This window comes from Carassius carassius, chromosome 4 (assembly GCF_963082965.1).
Source record: "Carassius carassius chromosome 4, fCarCar2.1, whole genome shotgun sequence".
In the NCBI taxonomy this organism is placed as follows: Eukaryota; Metazoa; Chordata; class Actinopteri; order Cypriniformes; family Cyprinidae; genus Carassius; species Carassius carassius.
Genome location: NC_081758.1, coordinates 16,471,130 through 16,495,466, shown reverse-complemented (window position 1 = coordinate 16,495,466; position 24,337 = coordinate 16,471,130). Strand labels below are relative to the sequence as shown.

Below are 24,337 nucleotides of genomic sequence, written 5' to 3'. Positions count from 1 at the left end.
CCCCACCCACAATTCCTGCCGGCCCGAGACTCGAACCCACAACCCTTCGATTGGGAGTCAGATTCTCTAACCACCAGGCCACGACTTCCCTCTAGATTTAATACTGTCACATGGAATTGATGTTGATAGTGTTGAAATTATGCAGCCAAGTGATGATATCTCAGATCATTATTTAGTTTTGTGCAAACTTCATATGGCCAAAATTGTAAATTCTACTTCTTGTTACAAGTATGGAAGAATACTTGCATTTATTGTTTATAGTTCTACCACTTCTACCACAAAATACTGCTTTTTAAGTTATCTTCCTGATGTATCCAAATTCATTCCCAAAACCTCAGAACAACTTGATGATGTAACAGAAACTATGGACTCTCTTTTTTCTAGCACTTTAAATACAGTTGCTCCTTTACGCTTAAGGAAGGTTAAGGAAAACAGTTTGACACCATGGTATATTGAGCATACTCGCACCCTAAAGAGAACAAACAGAAAAATGGAGCACAGCTGGAGGAAAACAAAACTAGAGGTTTTTCGTATTGCTTGGCGTGAAAGTAACCTATCCTACAAAAAAGCATTAAAAACTGCTAGATCCGATTACTTTTCTTCTCTTTTAGAAGATAGAAGAAAAAAAAAACCTAACCTCTGGTATTTATTCAATACAGTGGCTAAATTAACGAAAAATGAAGCCTCAACAAGTTTTGACATTTCCCAACACCACAGCAGTAATGACTTTATGAACTACTTTACTTCTAAAATCGATACTATTAGAGATAAAATTGCAACCATTAAGCCGTCAGCTAGAGATAAAATTGCAACCATTAAGCCGTCAGCTACAGTATCGCATCAGACAGTGCACTATAGACCCCCTGAGGAACATTTCCACTCATTCTCTACCATAGGAGAGGAAGAATTGTATTAACTTGTTAAATCATCTAAACCAACAGCATGTTAGACCCTTTACCATCTAAGCTTCTAAAAGAGGTGCTTCCAGAAGTCATAGATCCTCTTCTGACTATTTTTAATTCCTCATTGTCATTAGGATATGTCCCCAAAACCTTCAAACTGGCTGTTATTAAGCCTCTCATCAAAAAATTTAGACCGTATCATAGTACTGAGACTGCTCTCCTTAGAGTAACAAATGATCTGCTCTTATCGTCTGATTGTGGGTGTATTTCTCTATTGTTTTATTGGATCTTTGTGCTGCGTTGGACACAATTGACCACAACAATCTTTTGCATAGACTTGAACACTTTGTTGGCATTAATGGAAGTGCATTAGCATGGTTTAAATCGTACTTATATGACCGCCATCAGTTCGTAGCAGTGAATGAAGATGTATCATATCGATCACAAGTGCAGTATGGAGTACCTCAAGGCTCAGTACTAGGGCCGCTACTCTTCACGATTTTTATGTTACCCTTGGGAGATATCATCAGGAAACATGGTGTTAGCTTTCACTGTTATGCTGATGATACTCAGCTCTATATTTCTTTGCGGCCCGGTGAAACACACCAATTTGAGAAACTAATGGAATGCATAGTCGATATAAAAAACTGGATGACGAGTAATTTCTTACTGCTAAATTCAGAAAAAACAGAGGTGTTAATTATAGGACCTAAAAACTCTGCTTGTAATAACCTAGAACACTGTCTAAGACTTGATGGTTGCTCTGTCAATTCTTCGTCATCAGTTAGGAAACTAGGTGTGCTATTTGATCGCAATCTTTCCTTAGAAAGCAACGTTTCTAGCATTTGTAAAACTGCATTTTTCCATCGCAAAAATATATCAAAATTAAGGCCTATGCTCTCAATGTCAAATGCCGAAATGTTAATCCATGCATTTATGACCTCAAGGTTAGATTATAGTAATGCTTTATTGGGTGGTTGTTCTGCACGCTTAGTAAACAAACTACAGCTAGTCCAAAATGCAGCAGCAAGAGTTCTTACTAGAACCAGGAAGTATGACCATATTAGCCCGGTCCTGTCATAACTGCACTGGCTCCCTATCAAACATTATATAGATTTAAAAATATTGCTTATTACTTATAAAGCCCTGAATGGTTTAGCACCTCAGTATTTGAATGAGCTCCTTTTACATTATAATCCTCTACGTCCGCTACGTTCTCAAAACTCAAGCAATTTGATAATACCTAGAATATCAAAATCAACTGTGGGCGGCAGATCCTTTTCCTATTTGGCGCCTAAACTCTGGAATAACCTAACTAACATTGTTCGGGAGGCAGACACACTCTTGCAGTTTAAATCTAGATTAAAGACCCATCTCTTTAACCTGTCTTACACATAACATACTAATATGCTTTTAATACCCAAATCCGTTAAAGGATTTTTAGGCTGCATTAATTAGGTAAACCGGAACCGGGAACACTTCACATAACACTCTATATACTTGCTACATCATAAGAAGAATGGCATCTACGCTAATATTTGTCTGTTTCTCTCTTATTCCGAGGTCACTGTAGCCACCAGATCCAGTCTGTATCCAGATCAGAGGGTCACTGCAGTCACCCGGATCAAGTACGTATCCAGACCAGATGGTGGATCAGCACCTAGAAAGGACCTCTACTGCCCTGAAAGATAGCGGAGACCAGGACAACTAGAGCCCCAGATACAGATCCCCTGTAAAGACCTTGTCTGATAACCACCAGGAAAAGACCACAGGAAACGATGATTCTTCTGCACATGATTCTTCTGACTTTGCTGCAGCCTTGATTTGAACTACTGGTTTCGTCTGGTCATAGGAGAACTGGTCCCCCAACTGAGCCTGGTTTCTCCCAAGGTTTTTTTCTCCATTCTGTCACCGATGGAGTTTCGGTTCCTTGCCGCTATCGCCTCTGGCTTGCTCAGTTGGGGTCACTTCATCTACAGCGATATCGTTGACTTGATTGCAAATAAATGCACAGACACTATTTAACTGAACAGAGATGACATCACTGAATTCAATGATGAACTGCCTTTAACAATTATTTTCCATTATTGACACACTGTTTTCCTAATGAATGTTGTTCAGTTGCTTTGACGCAATGTATTTTGTTTAAAGCGCTATATAAATAAAGGTGACTTGACTTGACTTGACTTAATAAACTGGTGTTTTCTGTGTCGCTAAAATGAAGTTGTCGGTGCGGACTCGCCATGAACGCCAGAGAGAAATGCACATTTCATATGGATTACATAATCAGAGAGTAGCCTATTCATTTTGGTTTGAATATTTTCGTTTAAAAGTAGACATTTCAAGCTTTCTGTAATATAGAGCCTATATTTCTTTTTAAACTCACCGACTAAAAGATTAAGACACTACCTGACCCAAAATATCACCCAAAGTTTCTACAGCTTTTTTCTTAGCTATTTCAGAATCTGGAAAAGTTACTGTTGCTAACTTACTGCAGTCGGTAGAGCGATATGAATGTGTGTGATGTACAGCATGATAAATGCTCGTCACTTCTGCTGCCGAAACTTTGTCAGCCTGTGGGTCATTTGGTTTATTGAAAAACGATTGCACTGATTTGCATGTTTCTTGATTATGTGCTTTTTTTCTGTGGTAAATTACTCACATGCTATGGGATTATAATCCCGCTAAATGTATTGCAGTCACAGAGCGAAAAATAACAAGCAAAGATCAAATATTTAAAAACACGTGCAAAATAATAATGCACAAAACCGAAAAACAAATGCAGTTTTTTTTTAATAACAAAAAGCGGAGTCATGGATCGAAAAAATAATAAGCGTAAATCAAAAATGTAAACGCATTTAAAATTCTATTGCACAAAACTGAAACATGAATTCAAAATTTTCCAAATCTCAAACAAAATCAGGTTTCCTGCTCATATGTAATTTTTTTGTGTGCTTGTGGTTTTTTCCCCTTTGCTCTTGTTTCCACGTTCTGTGCTTGCATTTCTAAAAGTTGCAGTTTGAGTTTCATGTAAATCAGGGCAGGCTTCAGCATCGCCATTGGCCCGCAAGTTCTAGATTGTCAGCTGCGCCTCTAGCCAATCAGTCCAATGGGGAGTTGACGTCACTCCAATAGATACAGACGGTTGGTCTGGGAACGCCCCCGGGAACGCCCCGTCACGTGATGTGAATTTAGCCCGTGGGGGAAAACATTGCCTTGGCACCAATTGAAATACACGGGACAACCACGCCGAAGAGTTGCTGTGTCGTTTTCTGTACCTCCAATAAACTAACAAATTATGAATTGAAGTTCTACATCCTTCCTAATAAACATACAGAGCCGGAAAGGATGACAAAATGGCTACAAGCAATAAGTTGTGAGGATGATCAAGGGAAGTTGTGGAATCCCAAGACTAAGCATGTGTATGTGTGCAGTCGGCATTTCATCACAGGCAGGCTATATTAACATCGTGTTCATTATTAACGTTATCAAAACTGTGTAAGGTTGTTTCAGAAAGTGGAATGCATATATAATTAGCCTTATCATTCTACCCGAAGCAAAACTATGTAATGTTAGCCTAGTGTCGAACATAAACCCACTTAAAAAAGCGTGTGGACATGTAACAACTTTGTTTTATGTCAGAACTTTTACACTTTCATTCATAAATTCACCCCGTCTGTGTTTGCAAAATGATTGAATCGCGGAATCCAGTCAAAAACAGAACTTACTGTATAAAGCAGAAAGTCAAGGATTTTGGCTATTTTTGAATGAATACATCTACATTAGGGCTGTAAAATGAATCAAATATCGATATGGACTAGTGTATATTAATATTAAAGTTAAAAGAAACTACAATTGTTCTACGTGTCTCTGGGAATGAGTGCTCAATATGTGCATTTTTGTCATTCAAATACACACGATGTTCGCAGTGTTTTCCCCCACGCCGACTCCGCCCTCGCCACGCCCCCAGCTATGACTAGATGCCGACTGTATGTATGCGACTCGTGGATGCTGTGGCAGGTGTGTGTGTGTGAAGTAGAGGGTGATAGTGACACGTGAGTGTATTTTCAAAAAAAAAAAAAAAAAAAGAGTGGATTTTCAAATCTCTCCCGTCCCCCTCCCGCAAAAAAGATCCCATCCCGTCCCAATCCCACGAAAAAAACTGGGGGAAAATCCCGTCCCATTTCCCGGAATGACTCACGATCTCTCCCTCCCCCATGTTGTATTTATTAATTTTTTTTCAGCCGGAATCTGTAAGTTACTGTGAAAAAATAGAGCACAGATCACAGCATGCCCACTTCAGTTAAATATTTTTTTTTGTTATTTTATTGAACTGAAAGCAATCTTAAACAATGCACATTGTGCATTTCACACGTTTTCTATTTTATTTTATTTTTTCATTTGAGCATAGACATTGCACTCTGAGAGTGGCACTCTCTATAGATTTATTTTTCAAACATGGAGTTTCTCGCTAAAGTTCACATTTTAAGAGCAAGTGAGAGCACTGGTGCCTCCATCTGTCCTGCTGTTCAGTGTCCACACACACTTCAATAACGCACATTTCTGTAGGTCAACATTAGATTGAGCGGCCATATAAAGTTATTACTACATACATATTTTTGATGACAAGCTATATTTGAGATCTATGAATGATAGGTGGGCTTTTGGATGTACTGCCCGATATAGGCTACTGTAATACCACATAGACCAGCCGTTAATGATCTGTCCTTTATCAGCCACACCAAAGCAAACAGGAGGACTGCATAAAGACACAGGGCGAGTACAATTGAGTTCAAAATTAAAATATAAGCCTACAGTTTATACTTTATTTATTTAAAAGGTAGGCTATATTTGTGTAGAAAGTTGGGGATCAACGTGTTATTACGATTCCAGGTCCCACCAACATTTTTTCCCGTCCCATCCCCATCCAGTGATAGTGATTTTGTTTACAATCAATGTCTGCTTCTAGTGTGAAGATGGATAGCCAGCGTCAGCAGGCAAATCCCGGACGATCTCAGGTAATTGGGTGACAGAAACATTCCCTTTGTGTGATATTTAATGCGCATCTTGTCAGTAAAGCTGGTTGTGTAATCAGCGGTAAATCTCCATCACCTGCGCGCTTTCACAAGGAGCAGCATTAGCGTTTGACTTGAAGCAGATGCACAGAATGATCACTCATGGAAGTCCAAGAGGGTCGTTAAAATTCACGTGTATTTGACCCTCTTGGCCTTCCATACTCTGTATGACATCAAAGTATCGCGCGAGCGATCCGATTGCATTGGATCCGTGTGCTCTCTTATTGCTTGCGCGGTACTTTGATGTCCTACAGTGATCATTCTGTGCAGCTGGTCCACTAATGCTGGTCCTTGTGAAAGCGCGCAGGTGATGGAGATTTACCACTGATTACACAACCGGCTTTACTGACAAGATAAATTAAATATCGCGTGTGATTTATCGTGCAGCCCAACTGCCTAAAATATAAAGTATTGGTAAATAAACCAAACTAACAAGACACGTGTTTAACAAGATATCGGCCTACTCGGACTACATAGTGCTTGCAGAAAATATCATAATACACAAAGGGAATGTTTCTGTCACCCACTAACAAAATATTTTAATTGCTAATGCTAATTACCTGAGATCATCCGGGTTTTGTCTGCTGATGCTGGTTATCCATCTTCACACACCTGCCACAGCAGCCACGAGTTGCATTGGAGTGAAGTCAACTCCCCCTTGAACTGATTGGCTAGAGGCGCAGCTGTCAATATAGAACTTGCTGGCCAATGGTGACGCTGAAGCCTACCCTGATTTACATGAAACTCAAACTGCATCTTTTAGAAACGCAAGCGCAGAACGTGGAAACAAGGGCAAAGGGGAAAAGACCACAAGCACACACAAAAATAACATATGAGCAGGAAACCTGATTTTGTTTGCGATTTGGAAAAATTTTAATTCATGTTTCAGTTTTGTGTAATCCATGACTGCGCTGTTTGTTATTTTAAAAAATTCGATTTTTGTTTTTCGGTTTTGTGCGTTATTATTTTACACGTGTTTTTAAATATTTTATTTAAAATGTTATTTTATTTTATTCTAATCCCATAACATGCACCATGTCGCTCACGTCATATTCTCCACCATGTCCCACAGAAAAACTGCTTTTGAATAAAATACAAAAAGCTCTCTCTGCTTCGCCATCTACAGGTCTTAACCAAGAGTATTTTGCGGTCCATTCGCTATTAAAAGTGCATCTTCTCTTTTTCGTGGCCATGGCTGCTTAACCTGACCAAACAGCGTGGGCACGCTCTCCAATTTGAGTTTGTTGACAATGTTGAGGACTGAGGAGGCTTTCATGCACCAGTCAACAGTTTGATTGACGTACGACTCAGCCTATCTACTAATGCTTTTATTGCTCTCCTCTGAACCATTGGACATAAGTTAATAGTACTCCTATGGACATATCCGTGTATTTATTAGGCAGGGTCGAATGAAAAAGTGGGACAGATGCTCAATTTGCCAAAGGGTAAAATTGCTGTACAGTACAACGTAAAGCGGGACAGGTGGTCACTCTATAATCGCGCCAGTTATTCAGCCAATAAAGTGTAGGCCTATGTATTTCAAAATTGTATCTAGTACTATATAAATTACAAAGGTTTAATTGGCATCTTTATTTCAAACGACCCGCAACTCGAATATCATTAAAAATATTTTTGGATGACTCGTAACTGCGGGTAACCTCATTTTGGATCAACCCGCGCATCACTGACACTGATGTTTAAAGACACAAAAGAATTGTAAATAGAGTGTCAATGGTCCATTTGAGAGATAGGTAACGGTAATGCACTTATAAGTCAGCAATCCACCATAAAGCAAGAAGAAGAAGACACCTCGCACCTGCTGCTGAGAACGCACAAGAGGATGTGCTCAGTAGAGTTCTAACAGGCCGGACATTGCGTGAATCAGAGGTAAAAAAAATATATATAAATACTGTTCAGTTTCTTGCACAGACCAATCGTTTTGTGTCTTTACACATAAATGTATCTTTCACGAGCTGCAGGGTTTAATTTGGTTTTGTTTATGTATGTTTTTATTATTATTATTATTATTATTATTGTATGTTTTAGCTGTGATTCCCATCACTTACATTATAAGACTGACAGACTGCAACGGTTGGAGCTAAAGAAAAATCAAAATAAAATTTTCATTTTTGGGTGAACTATACCTTTAAAACATCAGAAGCAAATTCAACCGGTTTGTGTGCATCATGGGTAATGTAGTATTGTAAGAGGTGGTATAAATCTTTTATGTGTTGAGAACATGAAAATTACGGAAAGCAAAAGGGGGGTTGGGGGTTCTGTATGTAGGTCAGGAAAATAAAAAATATTTAGTTGTATTAGTGTTTAGAATGACATTTTTCCCATAATTTCGAAAAACTTTCAACCAGGTTTTGTATGTTCCATAACACAAGTATTACACTAGATGGCGGTAAATTATAAGATTATTATTCTCATTGTAAAGCAGTACCAACAGCCTCACTTGTATTTCCTTGATGAGAAATTTTAAGAAATTAATATTTAAGTGTAAGTTTACAGTATTGTTATTCTTATGGGAATCTACAGAACTGACAAAGACATTTTCCTTTTTCAAAACTTGTTTAATAAATGAAACACTGTGAGTGAGAATGTATACAACCCATGACTCTGGCATTAGTCCAAACCTGTTTTTACCCTAGACACTGAACAGTGTAAAAACCAACAAGAAAACGTTCACCTCAGCAAACACAAATTGAAAATGGTTGCTACTAGCAGCATGCTGCTAAGCAATGTCAACACACAACAAAAATTACAAGTATTTTCTGATATTCTCTTAACAAAATACACAAAAATAAGACAGTCCCCAAGCTGTCCCAATGATCCAAAAATATCAGGCTATATTGAGAACTAGACACAGCATACCACCTTATAAGAACAAGGAAGCGTGTGTCTTTCCATGTAGGCTAGTCATGCATGACCAGAATCTGCAGAACACTGTTGAGTCTAGGTCATGTTCTTTTATTTCTCCCAGTCTCCTCATCCCCAGTGACATACAAATAAAAACAGACACATGTCAGCATTCCTGGGCCTAGCTCAGTACTCAATTTCATTAAAGTTTTCAGAAAATCCTGAGTATGAGATGCTGTCTCCAGGATCTAGAGAAGGAGAGACATAAAGAGAGATTTTATTGTATAAACATATATACAAATACACCCTCTGTCTCTTACAGGCTGCCATATTACTGCTACTTTAAACAGATTCAGATCGCTACAGTAACAGTAGGCCTATGTGATCCCTCTATAGACAAACACCAATGAGACCTGCAGTAAAGAAATCACATGCTTCCCCTACTGCTGTTACTGCAGTGCAGTCACCTGACCTCACACAACATACTGCAATACATCAAATAAAAGAAGAGTAGATGAGGCGACACACAGGAGCATGTCCACAAGGGTGGCGTAAAATGAGCTTTGCCAGCCCAAAGCAGAATATGTGAGCGTACCAGGGCAGCGTGATTTTGACTGAATGAGAATTTTTTACTTTTTTATGCCACTGCAGTCATTAAAAACTTTTATTTTGAAACATATTTTTAAAAAAAAACTGCATTGTCATTTTGTTACTAAACTGTTCACTCACCTTTGCACGGCCCCTTTTTAAACACAACATCATCAATTGCAATGTCACTCCTTATTGAGGATCCTCTGACAGCTTCAAATAAAATCTGCAAACAATTAGGGAGATATTAAACCTTCCAGTGACATTTTACAGGAAAAAAAAGCAACACAGTAATGTTCAAAGCGACACTCCATCAGTTTCCTGGCACTCCAAGTACCATTACCTCAGCGATCAAATTGGTAGTTTGATATTGACATTATTAAAGATCTTTTTCAAAGACATCTTTCAACAGCAAAGGGAGTAAGAGTGTGTCTCTAACCCAGTGCCTTGTGTAACACTCATAATCCACCGTGGCCTTCATCCAGGACACACTTTGTTCTCCTTGTCTTGCCCAAAGCACTCTCTCCCTGTCCCCCTTATGCAGCAGGACGTTCAGAGTTCCTGTGCCTGAGCCATACATGTGGTAGAAGAAGATTAGACACTGAGGTCCGGTTGAACCCCTCAGCTCAGTGGACAAGAGTCTGGCCGACTGCTTGGGTAACATATGAGACGCCTCAATGTACATGTAGTAGCCTTGAAGTCAGAGCAGGAAAGTCTTAGTGTGCACTGTCTCATGACGTCAGCAAGGTTAACAAAGCATTTAAAGCTGAAGAATAAATTTGACTCACCTACCCCTAAGGTGTGGTCCCCCATGGGTCCTGTGTAAGACGTGGGTGTCTGTCCCCTGATCTGTAACCAATGTCCTTTCTTAGCTTTCTTTTTCTGGGTATAGCCACAGTCCCCAGTTTCAAAGTTACAATGTCCAGGAGGTGGATTTAAGGCTCCTAAACAGAGCACAAAAAGGGTGACCTTATTTGAAATAGTAAACTTCCACCAAACTATGCTTTTTTACATCTGAAACACACTTTATGTGAGAGAAATGGTTAAAAGATTGTCTATTTCTGTCCACCGCAGCCGGCACTGCCCATTTAATGTCTATGTTTGTGAGGGCAGATGTTCTCCATTGGCATGTAATATATGTCTATAAACAGAATATTTAAGAAACTTAGACAAGGGCCTTGCCCATTTCCTAAGCCACACAGTTTAAAACGTGCAAGTAATACAGTTTACCCTTTATTAGAACAATCATCTGCTTAAATCTTTTACAAGGCACAGGGTTTACTTCAATAAAAGCAACTGTGAGTCACTTTTATTATTTAAAGGAAGAACAAACACCTATCCATATTTATGTAATTTGATCATTTACTATCTCACAATGTGAAGAATTCTGAGATACTGTGAAGATTTCTGTGTTACAAGTACTAAAGATACTAAAAATACACATACCACACAGTGCAACCATATGGCACTTGGCAGTAGTCGAAAAGGATTTCCAAAATGTCTTTTGGAATAATGAATGCTTTTAAATTAAGAGATGTGGATATGGACAGTACCACATGACCCTGGTGTTTGTTAAAAACAGTAAATGATCCATCCAGTAATTGTCTTGAGGACAGTGGGAGCAAAGTGGCAATAAAATTCACCCTGTAAAAGCTGGAATTAACTTAAATCAGCATGAAACACAGTTACCATCTGAACAGAGCTTTTTCTCAATGTCAAAAGGGTAGAAGTACCTGTAGTAACTCGACAATCTCCAAGGGTCACAGAGATGTCATCGAGAGACACAAGCCCACAGTCCCAGAAGTTTCTGCAGATGCTGACAAATGCTACCTTAATGGGAAGTTAAGATAAAAAAATTCCACAATGACAAATAGTAAAAACAGGGAGATCAGGTACTAAACTAGTCCTTACTCTTGTAATACAGAACATAAAAAAAGAAAAATTCAATTAAACATGAATTCAATGTTACTTGAAAATAATTACTATTTTAAAAGAGACATTATGAACAACCCATGTCATTTACAGACCTCAATTTGATTTATTTGTGGTTTTTCTCTTAACTGCCGTTGACATTTTGAGGAGGCACAAAATATTCAACAAATGGAAACACTATTAATGAGGTTTTGATGTGGTTTGTCTGTAGACAGACACTCCATAAAAAAAAGAGTCTTGCTCTTCACTTATCAAAATCCCCAAGATTACTACAGGAATTCACACACGGGGTGACCCAAAGTTCAATAAAAGATTTGTTATGACTAATCATTTGGAAGTCACAAGAAAATACTTTACTAAAACAGAAAAGTATTAAAACTGAATTTGTGCTTATCATTCAGGACAATGTCCTTTTATCACCTATAATCTGAAGAACACTTAATGTAAACCTTTATGTTGTTTGATTTAAAGTACCGTTAAAAAGTTTGGCATCAATAGGATTTGTAATAATTTTGAAAGAAGTCTCACATCCTCACCAAGTTTCTGTTTTTGATCAAATATACAATAAAACAGTGATATTTACATTTATTAATTTAGCAGATGCGACTTACAAATGAGGACAGTGGAAGCAATCAAAAACAACAAAAAGACCAATGGTATATAAGTGCTATAACAAGTCTCAGTTAGCTTAACACAGTACACGTATTTTATGATATTTTTTTAATTATGTTTAAACTGTAAAATTTATATATAATATAATTCAACTTTTCTTTTTGAATATATTTTAAAATGTTTGTTTTTGTTTTTTTTTTTCCTGAAATTGCAAAGCTGTATTTTCAGCATAATTTACTCCAGTCTTCAGTGTCACATGATCCTTCAGAAATCATTCTAATATGCTGATTTGACGCACAGTTGTGCTGCTTAATATTTTTGTGGAAACCATGGTAGAATTGTTTTTTTTTTTTTTTTTTGAGCACTCTTTGTTGAACAGAAAGTTCAAAAGAACAGCCTGTATTTGAAATAAAAACATTGTGTTTAAATATAAATGTCTTTTTAATGTAATTAAGTCAACTTAATGCATCCCCTCTGTATAAAAGTACTAATTTATTATTTTTCTTCCTAACCAAAAACTCTTAAAAGGTGGTGTACATAAAAAAAAAAAACAATGTCACTGTTGAATAGTGAAATGATTTAAAATTAGCCATTATCATGATCACAATCCAGTCTTGAAGAAACACATCTTGCCAATAATCCATACATTTTCCTCTTACCATAGTAGGCATGGGCTTTAGGTAGGTGACTTCCACCTCTGTCCAAACATCTTTAGACCTCTCAGACACGGTCCAGATTTTCTCCTGAGCTATGTTGTTCTCATCATAGACATATAGAGCCAGAGCATTATCTATTTTCATGAAGCCGTGCAGGGCATAGTAGAACCTGAGGCAGTATTTTTGGTTCCCTGGTAGTGACGGTCCAAAAAGACGACTCACATACCCTGGACGAGAGGTATGAAGAGTGTTGGCCAGGAGAAAAGACCCTGTGAATGTAAAGACACAGATATGGCAGATTTATAAATCTTAAATTATCAGTGAAATAAAAGATCATTTTCTGAATGTTATCTTATTTGTAAAATAAAAATAAAAATAAATCCATTTTGTTTAGTCCATTTAGTCAAAGGAATAGTTCACCCAAAAATGTAAAGCTGCTGAAAATGTACTCATCCTGAGGCCATCAAAGATATACTGTAGGTGACTTTGTTTCTTCATTAAAACAGATTTGGAGAAATTTAGCTTAGCAACACTTACTCACCAGTGGATCCTCTGCAGTGAATGGGTGCCGTCAGAATGAGGCTAAACAGCTGATAAAAACATTACAATAATCCACAAGTAATCCACACCACTCCAGTCCATCAACTAATATATTGTGAAGTGAAAAGCTGCGTGATTGTAATAAACAAATCCATCATTCAGCAGATTGAATGATGAAACCGTCACTTCTGGTCAAGATCCAACCAGTCCATGATCCATATTAATGCTTCCTCCAGTGAAACTGTGGATTATTGTGATGTTTTTATCAGCTGTTTGGACTCTCATTCTGACGGCACCCATTGACTGCAGAGGATCCATTGTGATGTAATGCTAAATGTCTCCAAATCTGTTCTGAGGAAGAAACAAACTCACCTACATCTTGAATCAAATGAGTATATATTGATTTTTGGGTGAGCTATTGCTTTAATATGCAGAAACAGATAAATACTGATAAATTCAAATTAAATACACATTAAGTAGGAATCTCACTCTTTAAAACAGCTCCATGATTTGGAACTTTAATGAGTTAAATGCACATTTAAAAAAATTATATAGTATTATATTTACAGCATGTGATGTAAATGTAATATTTAGATAAATTAGACTTTTTTTATAGAGTCTAAAAGTATGATCAAAACATTACTTCATCAAGCTTGTACAATATATATTTTGTGTCAGATGGTGAACTGATGAAAAGAACAGTCTCACTTCGCACCAGTGCCTGTAGTGTGATCCCCGATGCGGTAAACATTTGGTTTCACAGAGACCCTGTTCCACACTGAACCTCCGGTCTGTTCCTGATAATACTGACACAGGCCCTCCTCAAAGTCACAGGTTGCCACAGAGGGATCAAATGCTGGCTCTGAAACATGAGTCACGTGAAATAAACTCACATCATGAACATCTCCCACATAGGCAGACTTTCTGTAAAATGACTGTAAACTGCTGACTAAAGGGAATGTCCTTGTCGTTGCTACATAACAGGAAATCAAGAAAATTCACCTTTAAACAGCATTTATGGACTTTTTTGGGTTGCTAGGAATAATGCCGAAGGCCCCTCTCAGAAAAATGGCTTATTTTTGTCCCAAATTATATTCTTGTCCACTCCTAAATATTAGTGTCAATGGATTGTTAACAGGTCGCACAAAAACATAGAAATTAGATTGTACAAATTCATACGAATTAGCGACAAATTTGCTAAAACAAAAAATCTATTTAAATTCCCATTGTGTTGCAAATTACCTAAAATCAGGATTTTGCAGTCTATAGAAAAAAAACAGGTTTAAGACGGTGCTGTGGTGGTTTTTATTGTCCTTTGGTGCAATGAGAGAAAATAAGAAGAGGCTCGATCCCAATTGTACTCTTATTAACTGAACAGTACAGACATTTTGGTTCTTCGCATCTAAATAAGCATGGTAGAAAATGATTCAAGCAAGAAAAGAGTGAACACATGTTCACCAAGTTACAGTGACTGTTGAAATGAAACCATAAAACTTGCTGGTGGCTTTGGAGCTATGTGAAAAGCTGTATGCAACAGAACTGTACTGACCTGTCTCTGTGTGACAAAACACTGGGGAGAAAGAGATGTCATCCAGAGCAACATAGCCACCACGAGGACTGTTGAACGCCACCTCAAACACCACCTAGCACACCAAACACACCGATCAATCTAAAATAGAGACCTGAAGGGCCCAACATGAGGGGAACAATAGAGAACAAATGATTCATTCATAATGAAAACTGAAAGTTTCAAATGGATGTAGTTTGTAACTAAAAGCAATGCAAAAACACAAGGTTCAAAGGCATTAGTAACACTGCAGACAGAGAACTCCACACACACACACACCTACTCCCATTATTTACATTGTCTCCCAGAGTTGGCTTCTCACAGTCAAACATAGCAGCCACAGCACTAGCTCTTTACTTTGTTTATATTATTCCTACAGATGTAAAATAAACACTCTTTTCTCAGCAGAACAGAGATTACATTATGTATGGTAAAAAATATATCACTCTTTGAACTACATTTGAAAATGACCAAAGAGATCTCGAACAATTCTTAGAGTTAATAATCAGAGCAGTTTTGATCAAATGTATAAGGTCAGTTTTCAATAGGACTATCCATACGTTTGATTTGGTTACAACAAATGAGTACAGTTTTCTCTAATCATTGAGGACAATGCTAATTTGGACAAAACAACATGGCCTAACCTGGTATTTCTCATTAAAACCATAATATAATATAATATAATATATAACATAAAAAAAATCTTACCAACCACAAACTTTTGAACAGTAGTGTGTATCCCAATTAGTTAAAAATGTCATAATAATAATATTAGTCTAAAGTAGTGACATTCACAACTAACTAAATGTACATGAAATAATGATTGCTAATACTATTATTGAAAATTATTGCAAAAGTGTAAGTCGTTCATCTTCTGGAGTTCCAAATACATATATTTATATAGAGGGTGTAAAGGACCCTTTATAGAACTTTAATTCATTTTTGTTTGACTAAAACTTGCCATCTATAATATGGCATCTGCACAAGTGTTTATATATGTTAACCATGCAATAAAAGAAGGCCCCTTTTATAAATAGGTGCTAGTCTTGTTAGGATAGGGTTTTAACATACATACGGGAACTACAGCTCTAAAGCCAAAAAGTGCGTTTGCCAACTGCGTTAGTAAATTATGGGTTGTTAAAACTGTTAGATATATTAAAAAAACATACTGTCTGTTCTAAACAAAAGCTTGACAAAAGTGGATGGATGGATGGATTGACAGACAGACAGACAGATAGACATTGTATGACTTTTTCCTTTAGTATTGTTAAAGATGGGGGATTTAGAAATCATTTCTAACATATATAATTTTAGAAAATACTGTCCATTGTCATTAATGGTTTCCTGTTATTAAAAGCAAACTAAATATTACAATTTTTCAATTGTTTGTATTAGAAGTGAAGACATTTGAGGTAGTGGGTTTTGTTGGCCTCGCTAATGTTGTGTGGTCCCAAGCACTACTAGTTTCCTTGAAACTGTATAATGCAGTGGTACATGGACACAAAATTTGTAGAAGAACTTCACTCACCTCTAAAGGATGTGGTGCCTTAATATCCACTTGCACTAACTTCCAATTTGTTGTCGCATACGCATCAGGCCTCCATATCTCTTCATGGTGGCCCAATTGGTCCTTAGTAAAGACTGAGAAGAAATTCCCAATAGCCTGGTCCATTTGATAGTAAAAGGACAAGCATCCTGCCATTGTAGTGGTAGTCATTGGAGACACCAACTTGGCCACCTCCTGGAACCTTTTAACATAAATTGAGTCTGCATACATGTAGTGACCTGTTCAAAGTGGAAAAATAAAACAAAGGATGGATTCAAAAGCACATTCCTTTGGGTGAGAGAGTAAGTATGTTACAGTTCAGGAGAATTGTGTGTTGAGAAAAACTATGGTCTCGTTGGTGAGCCTGGTATGATTCATTCCTGCTCTTGACCTACAGTATTGTGCAGTATGAAGCTATCCTGTCAGTCTGTATTACCTCTCTCATTGTTCATGGTGTGGTCATCTGGAAGATCTGACTGAGGGTCCCGGGCAAACCTCCTACCCACATACCAGTTCACATTGGGATTCCACTGATGATTACTGTAGCCACACAAGTGATGCTCCTCAAAGTTACACTCTAAAACAGACATTACACATTATTGTTATTATCTAAGACTTATTGTTGTTGTTGTATTTTTTTTTAATGGGTCCTCAAAAGTGGTTCTCAAAGAGTTAAGAGCAGCCGTATTGCAAGTTACATGCATTGTTGACCACAGACAAGAGAACCAATGAGGATTGAATAAAGTTTTTTTTTTTTTTCAGATGTGTGTGAGCCAGATTCATGTGAGATTTTGAGCAAATAACAATTTCATTCTGTTTTTAACACAAATCAATCAAATAACTTCAGAAGACTTTGAAAGTAGCACATAAATCTATTTACTGCTGGTACTTTTAGAATGAAAATCTCAAATGTGTTTGTAGCAACATGAGAATAAGGAAAATACTTTTTTTTTTATTGCTTTTGCAAAGAAGTATCTTTTTTGTTGTTGTTGTTAACCTACTTAAATTAATTCCATTCATTTTTGCATTATGTATAATATACTGTAGTATTTATTGACTCAGATTTCATGATTTGATTAAATTCTGATCTCGACTCAGTATTGATTCATTTGGTTTTATATCAGTACTTAAGGGATTTTTTTAAAATCTCAATTAAAGCTGTAAACTACAGGGAACCCTGTCAGCTTGCACATTAATGCAAAAGCTTAAAATTAACAACAGATTCCAAACTAAGTAGGCTGATTGAGCATTTACAACCAACATGATACGTTTCATCGTAGTTTTACTGTTTACCTTAACATACCTTCTGATAATTATTCTTTATTTTGTGCTGTAACTAGTAGTGAAGAAGAACTGTTATAGAGATCTGTCATACCACATTAAAGAGTGTCAAAATAACATTTATTGTTTGAATTTAGTGATACAATTGACAGAATTTGAAATCCTAGACTCTGTTTCTTATCAAAAGTAACAAAGCTCAAAGCTTGTTGAGATTATTGGATGAGTGGCATGCAACAAATGCTGTGATCAATAATACATACATTCTACTCCAAGTATAAAATAGGACTTACCTAGACAGTATCCAGGGATGATGTGTATTTCAAAAAGGGCAACACTATTTCCCATTCCTCTGCTGGGTTTAGCCTCAAATAATAGCTGAATGTCAAGAGGTAATGAACAAAGAGAAGTGAAACTGTTTGGGTTGTAAAATAGTTAAATATGCACCAACTGCCATCAGTTCAGCTGACACACAAAAAAATTAAATTTAGTCTCTAAAGCCTAGAAAACTACATATCTAACTCATCCTAACTCTCTTTCAGGGTTTCTCTAAATCAAGCACAGCTTCAGTTTTACACACAGTATATTTTTATCATACACCTCAAGTCAAAACTAGCATAATGGATTTACTTTCTTTCGATAATAACTCATAACATTTGTTATTAAACAAAGTCAATCTCTATTCCTTTGTTTGCAAAGGCCAATTATTATGCTCAGTCTGTCTTTCTAAATGTAATTCCCAGAAACACAGTATTATTACAAGCATAGTAAAATAGCACAAGGTCTGATCAAGAGAGAGGTATATCCACTAGTTTTTATAAGGGCTCTTTTATTCACTCAGCTCTACTTAAATGCTCTTTTAAGCTAACAGTCCTCTATCAAACTATGAATGGTCTCACCTACGTTATACCACATACACAAAGCATATATATATATATATATGCTTTGGGATTGTTGTTTCCCCTCTTTACATTTAATGTCAGGCAGATACCTGGTAAGATCCAGACGTATTACGAAGGTCCACACTGGCAATGAGCCAACTATCTGAGGGTTTCTCCGCCATCCATAACGTGTAGTCAAAGTTCTCACCCTCGGGTCGTAAGTGCAGTTGAAGAGAGCCTGAGCCTGAGATCTGATAGACCAACCGCACACAGCTCCAGTCTCTGAGCTCCAGCTCCGGACTGACCAGGACATGCTTTTCTTTCTCACCAAAAGATGAGGAATCTGCTGTAATGAAGCGGCCTGAAAGAATCAGAAGAGGCAGGATTTTAATACTGGTGAGAACATTTGTGCAGAAATAAAAAAGCATTACGTCACAAGTTTAAGAACCGCACAAAAACATTAAAAGAAATGTATGGTTTATGATTGTTTAAACATTCAGTTCTGTTATTTTCATTGCAAATGGTCGACTGTTTCACCATTTTAAACTGTGTCAAAAAAAACAGGTGGGATCTGTATCAGGTTCAAAATGAAGGGCATGAAATCACAGCAACAAAGACTCATGGGAGACTCAAGTGTTAATAACAGTCCATTTAATCATCTGACTTTACCAGAGTGACTGTTTAGAGCACAGAAATAGGTTAGGTTCATATTTATTAAAGAAGAAATATAAGCTGTCAGACATAAAGTAATTGTATATGTTGTGAGCGTATCCAATTTCCTCTTGTTTAATATACATCAAACCTCGACATGATGTGAGAGTGTGCTTGCTGCCATTAGTTTCAGTGATCTCTGATAGCTCCAGATGTTCTCATGATGATTCATTCCAGGTGCCATTCTCTCTTCATGACCTCTTGTAAAAACACACTTATTTTCTATACTTTAGTTTGGCCCTCTTTTGAGATCTCATATATTTAGTCCATGAGCGAATAACAGTCGCTAATATCCCACCTCTCCGGCCACAACATCAGCTTCTGAGGTAGGTGAAGTCATGTGTTTGATAAGGTCTATTGCCTTCAGTCCCCATTTTGTGGAATGATTCACAATTAACCACAAAGCAGAGTGTTATCAACACCTGCCCTCATTGTATTAGCAAGTTCAAAAATTCATATATATGCTTTGGGATTACCCTAGCATTTCTGGAAAAAAAATATGTTTTGGCACTTTATATAGGCTATATTGTTAATATGAAATTATTACAGAACAATAAACAAGCCATGTAGTGATAGCATTTTTACTGGCAATAATAAGGGGTTATTATTCTGCACTAAATGTCTTTTTCAACATGAGAGAGGCATTTAGCACAAAAATTAATCAAGAATAAAGTGCAGTTCTCACTATACTCTCAATCACTGCAGCAGCTGTTATTCAGTGAGCGTGAAGGAGATCTGGATGGAAGTAGTCTATTAACTTCTGAGGCTTCATAGGAAGGGTTAAATGTTGAGGTGGACTTCTGTGAATTTCTGCTGTACATCTCTAAAGGTCTAAAATTATTTCTCCAGCTATCTGAAAATGGCTGAGAGAAAAAGGTCACCAGATCTCCTCTCTTTCTCTTTATCTCAACTCCTTCTGAAAATGTAGTCTTACATAATTTTTGTCTGCATGTATATGAAATAAACAAATACAATGAATAAATGTTTTATGAATTATAATCAATGTTATAATTATAATAGTAAGTGGGCACATTTGATAAACAGTAACATACATTTTCGGCAAATTCGGAATTAATTCATTGAACATTTAGTAAATTTGTTCCATTTTCCTAAAACTAAGATGTCTGCTTCCTCTGTGTTTCCACTACAGAATCTGAGTTGTCCTGGAAACCAAACAGAAACACAAATGTGTTGCCCAATCTTGTTTAATTTACCTGTGGGCAAAAAACTCACTTCACAGGCAAAAGGTTGAGACAGTGGTCAACCAGACAACTGCCTGACGTATGTTAATTGGATAAAACTTCCATCATCATACTTCGCTTAAGTCATTCAAAAGCATCTCCTCTGTTTTCCCCACAGCAGCTGAGCTCATTGTTCACCAACCATCACAGGTTTTGGCAGAGGACAGAAATAAAAGTTAAGCAATGATAACAAAACTTATTTTTAGAACAGAGCACAGACGGATACGGAAAGTGCTTGCTGTGCTGAATGCAATAATAAAGTAAATTCAAAAGACAAGATATATACATGACAAAAAAAAAATTCTAGCATGAAAGCCGTCAGCAAAGCGCATGATCTGTGAAGAATCTCTGGCCAGTGTGAATCATACAGGCAAATTAATAATCTATGACAACCCTTAGCATTTGTGTCTTGTCAGAATAAGACCAACAGAGATCGGATAAAGTCCTGTTATGTAATGCTGGCTTTCTCAATGTAGTGCAGATGTGCAACCATTAAGCCTTAAACACTTAAGAAAGTATTGCAGCAATTTTTATATGCCCTGCATATAAAATTATGCATTTAAATACATTCACAGATGCTCAATATCAAGGTTGAATGCTATTCAGAATTGAACTGAGAATGTCTTATATGTCTTTAAAGATGTAATGATAAGTAGTTAAATATTATTATGCCTCGTATCTGCTTGCTTGTGAACCGGGGAGAGAGCATGCAGAGTCGTCGTCGTGTATCTCGGTTGCTTGTGTAACTCTCTTAGTTTTGCACCTAGTTTCCATCTTACTCCCCTTTTATATTTATGATGTACATTACTTAGTTCGATAGTTTAGTGACTTTTAATGACTATTCTATTCAGAAGCAGTAGCTCTATGCTGCCATCTTGTTAATTCCCAACCCGGAAGTCCCATCAGTGGTATTTCGTACATTATATTGACACCTATATTTGTACACCTATATACACTATATTTGTACACAATGTGTACAAAGTTTCATGTGAATCAAACCATCCCTCTAGGAGGAGTTAGAAAAAAACATTGGATTTTAAGAAAATTCAAAATAGTAAAATCAGAGGGATTCATACAGGACTTTGAAGACAGCACATAAAAAATTTAAATTCTGTCATAATTTATTCACCCTCATGGCGATGTTATTCAAGACCCATAAGACTTTGGTTTTGGTTATTTTTAATGAGACCTGAGATGTTTATACATCCTACATCATCCACTGGAACACGAAGCAAGAGATTATGTTTTATACATTCACTGCCATTATAAACCTTGGAAGCACCATGACATTTGTTTTTTTTTTTTATATAACTCAGATTTTATTCATCTGGAAGACAAAGTCATATACACCTAGGATGGCTTGATGGTGTGTAAATCATGGGGCAATTAATTTTTTTTTACTACATCTTTTCATGATATAAAGTAATCCAGCTGTATCTCTTCTATGTCTTGGATTAAACAGCTCGATTTATATGAATTTATTTTATATGGCACCTTTACTACCTATTTGGATCTTCTACATTTTGGATACCAGTAGGCCTACTTTAATCAAGGGACAGAAATGCCTCAGTTTTTTTTTTTTATATCTAATTTGAGTTTTGAAGATTAACCAAAGTCTTATGGGCTTGGAACAACATAAGGGTGAGTACGACTAAATGATGACAAATATGGGGTAAACTATCTCTGTATTCAGACGGAAAAATAATTTTGATTCTAGCCCTTAGGTTCGTTAGTTATTTAAAACGCAAATGTAGACTATATATTATAGCGATACCTAGTGTATAAGGGGTGCATGTTTACTGGGGGGGAAGATATTTTGGAATCGTCCCACCAAGTGATATTTACAACTGATGCTTCCTGACAACCAGACACTTTTAGGGCAGAAAAAGAATAGCCTTTCTGGCAAAACAGTACCACAAATAAAGGTTCCTGAAGCCCTAAATAATAAGAAAGTTTCTCATACCTTCCTCGTTGATGGTCCAGGCAGCAAAAGTGGGATCAGAAGTGTATCCGCAGCTGTCCGTCTCAAAACTGCAAGAGCCCCGCAAAAGCTGCGTCTGAGCCCGCGCTAGAACAGCAACTGCTGAGGGTCACATACAATCAGATAAACACTACACCAGGGCTATTCACATTTTGGCCTGGAGGGCCAGTGCACTGCAGAGTTTAGCTCCAACCCTGATCAAACCCACCAACCTGTGATTTTCTAATGATCCCAAAGACATTGATTAACAGGCTCAGGTGTGTTTGATTAAGGTTGGAGCTAAACTCTGCAGTGCACTGGCCCTCCATGGCAAGATGTGAATAGCCCTGCACTACACTATAACGACTTAGCAAGACTTTAAGAATATGTAAGTACTCTGTTAGTGGATGTAAATGTGGGGAAAAGTGCATTCAGCAACGAATAACTCTACAAATTACTCTACTAATAAATTAAACTTGCACAAATGCAAAGAAGCATGCAAAAGAACAAAACAAAATGGAAAAAGTGATGACCTACCCAGAAGGGTTGAGAAGTGAAGCAAACTCATGGCTGAAGATGCAGGGATGCTGAAGTGGAAGAGTGAAGGTCCTCTATTGCATACTGCGCACGGCAGCTCTGCGAACGCTGCCTGTACTCTCCGTGCTTTGACTCTGGCAGTGCTGAACAGACAGTGGGAGGAGGGAGTGGTTCTTGGGGTTTCTATTTCAGAACAGGCAATGGATCTCCCTTAGGTAAGGAGTTCGCCACTGTGTTAACGTCTGCAGAAATGACATACTTCTTGCTCATTGCAGACAAACAGTAGACATCATTTAATAAATGATGTTTAACAACAGTGTGACTTCTGAATTGTATGTTTAATAACTGCATGTTTACTTAGTAAATGTTAGTGATATTAGGCATGGTAACTGGTAATTTAATGAAAGAGCTATTGTTTTTCTGATGTCAGTTCCAAAAACAACAACAAATATTTTTTTTTTTTCAAATTAAAGTGAATTTGTGTAAATATTGCTTAAACTGTGTTTAATTTCACAACACGTATGCACTTTTCAATTGTCTTTTCAATAATAATAATTCAAGATGTCATAACTACTTACACCTACAATTAAATGACAGACTTCTCACTGGTGGTATGCTGGACTTCTCCAATCATTTAAGCTGCGTAAAATCACATAGCCTACTGTTTAGTAGGTACTATAATTTGTTTAAAGCATTTGTTATAAAAGTATGTTCTATATAGTATGAATATGGGTAGTGTGAATGAAATTCGAACACATCCACCACGTTGGCTTTATCATGTCACAGTGTCAGTTGTGTCACTTCACTACCATTCACAAGGCCTCTCCCATGGCCTCATGTGATAATAAAGTGTTCACCAAATGCAAAGAATCTCACCAGAATTAGTAGCCAGGGCTGTTGCTAGTGGCGTGAAAGGTGGTGATGATTATAGGGGCCCACGGCTGAGGTGGGGGGCCCCCGGTGATCTCAACCGAATGGCTGAGGCAAGCCTGAAAAGATGCTCAAGACAGTTGACGGGCCACTGCTGCGCATCGCTATGAAAGCTTATCATTTGCACATGTTTTTAAGCCTTGCCAATTTAAACATTAAAAAGAGTTTAAAGCATTCAAACACAAGACGTGGAAAAACTCGAGGACACATTACTCTAACTGAGTCTACCCCCGAAAGATTACTGTTATAAAAATGAGCCGCATTTAAAAAGTAAAGGAGGAGGTGATGCTACAATTTTTGTAGCAATATTTCCAGTATTTCTCTGAAGTCTGGTTTCAAGTATAATTAATTTGAACTAATTGTGATTTATACATAATCTAGTGTAATAAGTGTTAATGATAAATTCCTTGTGATGTTTGTACTGGCTACCATATACAGGCCACCAGGGCACCATACAGACTTCATCAAACAATTTGCAGATTTTCTATCTGATTAGAGTTAATGCTGGCTGCAGATAAA

At 37.1% G+C, this 24,337-nt stretch overlaps 1 protein-coding gene across 3 annotated transcripts; it reads right to left on the bottom strand.

Annotated features, from left to right (window-relative positions):
* Positions 1-8,532: 8,532 nt before the first annotated feature.
* LOC132130064 (MAM domain-containing protein 2-like) lies at positions 8,533-23,338 on the bottom strand. Of its 3 annotated transcripts, none has more exons than XM_059541687.1 (14): positions 22,889-23,336; positions 22,355-22,474; positions 18,550-18,800; positions 17,852-17,936; positions 16,717-16,857; positions 16,263-16,519; positions 14,717-14,810; positions 13,883-14,029; positions 12,631-12,896; positions 11,161-11,257; positions 10,216-10,371; positions 9,867-10,120; positions 9,569-9,653; positions 8,533-9,087 (listed from the first exon to the last, which is right to left on the bottom strand). In XM_059541687.1, exons 1-14 carry the CDS (start codon positions 22,917-22,919, stop codon positions 9,026-9,028), a joined length of 2,046 nt encoding a protein of 681 aa, XP_059397670.1. In that variant the 5' UTR covers positions 22,920-23,336; the 3' UTR covers positions 8,533-9,025. The 3 variants fall into 3 exon arrangements, with proteins under 3 accessions (XP_059397670.1, XP_059397678.1, XP_059397687.1); XM_059541695.1 differs by having other exon boundaries at positions 22,355-22,471; XM_059541704.1 differs by lacking the exons at positions 8,533-9,087; positions 9,569-9,653 and having other exon boundaries at positions 9,916-10,120; positions 10,220-10,371; positions 22,889-23,338.
* Between the last annotated feature and the right edge of the window lie 999 nt (positions 23,339-24,337).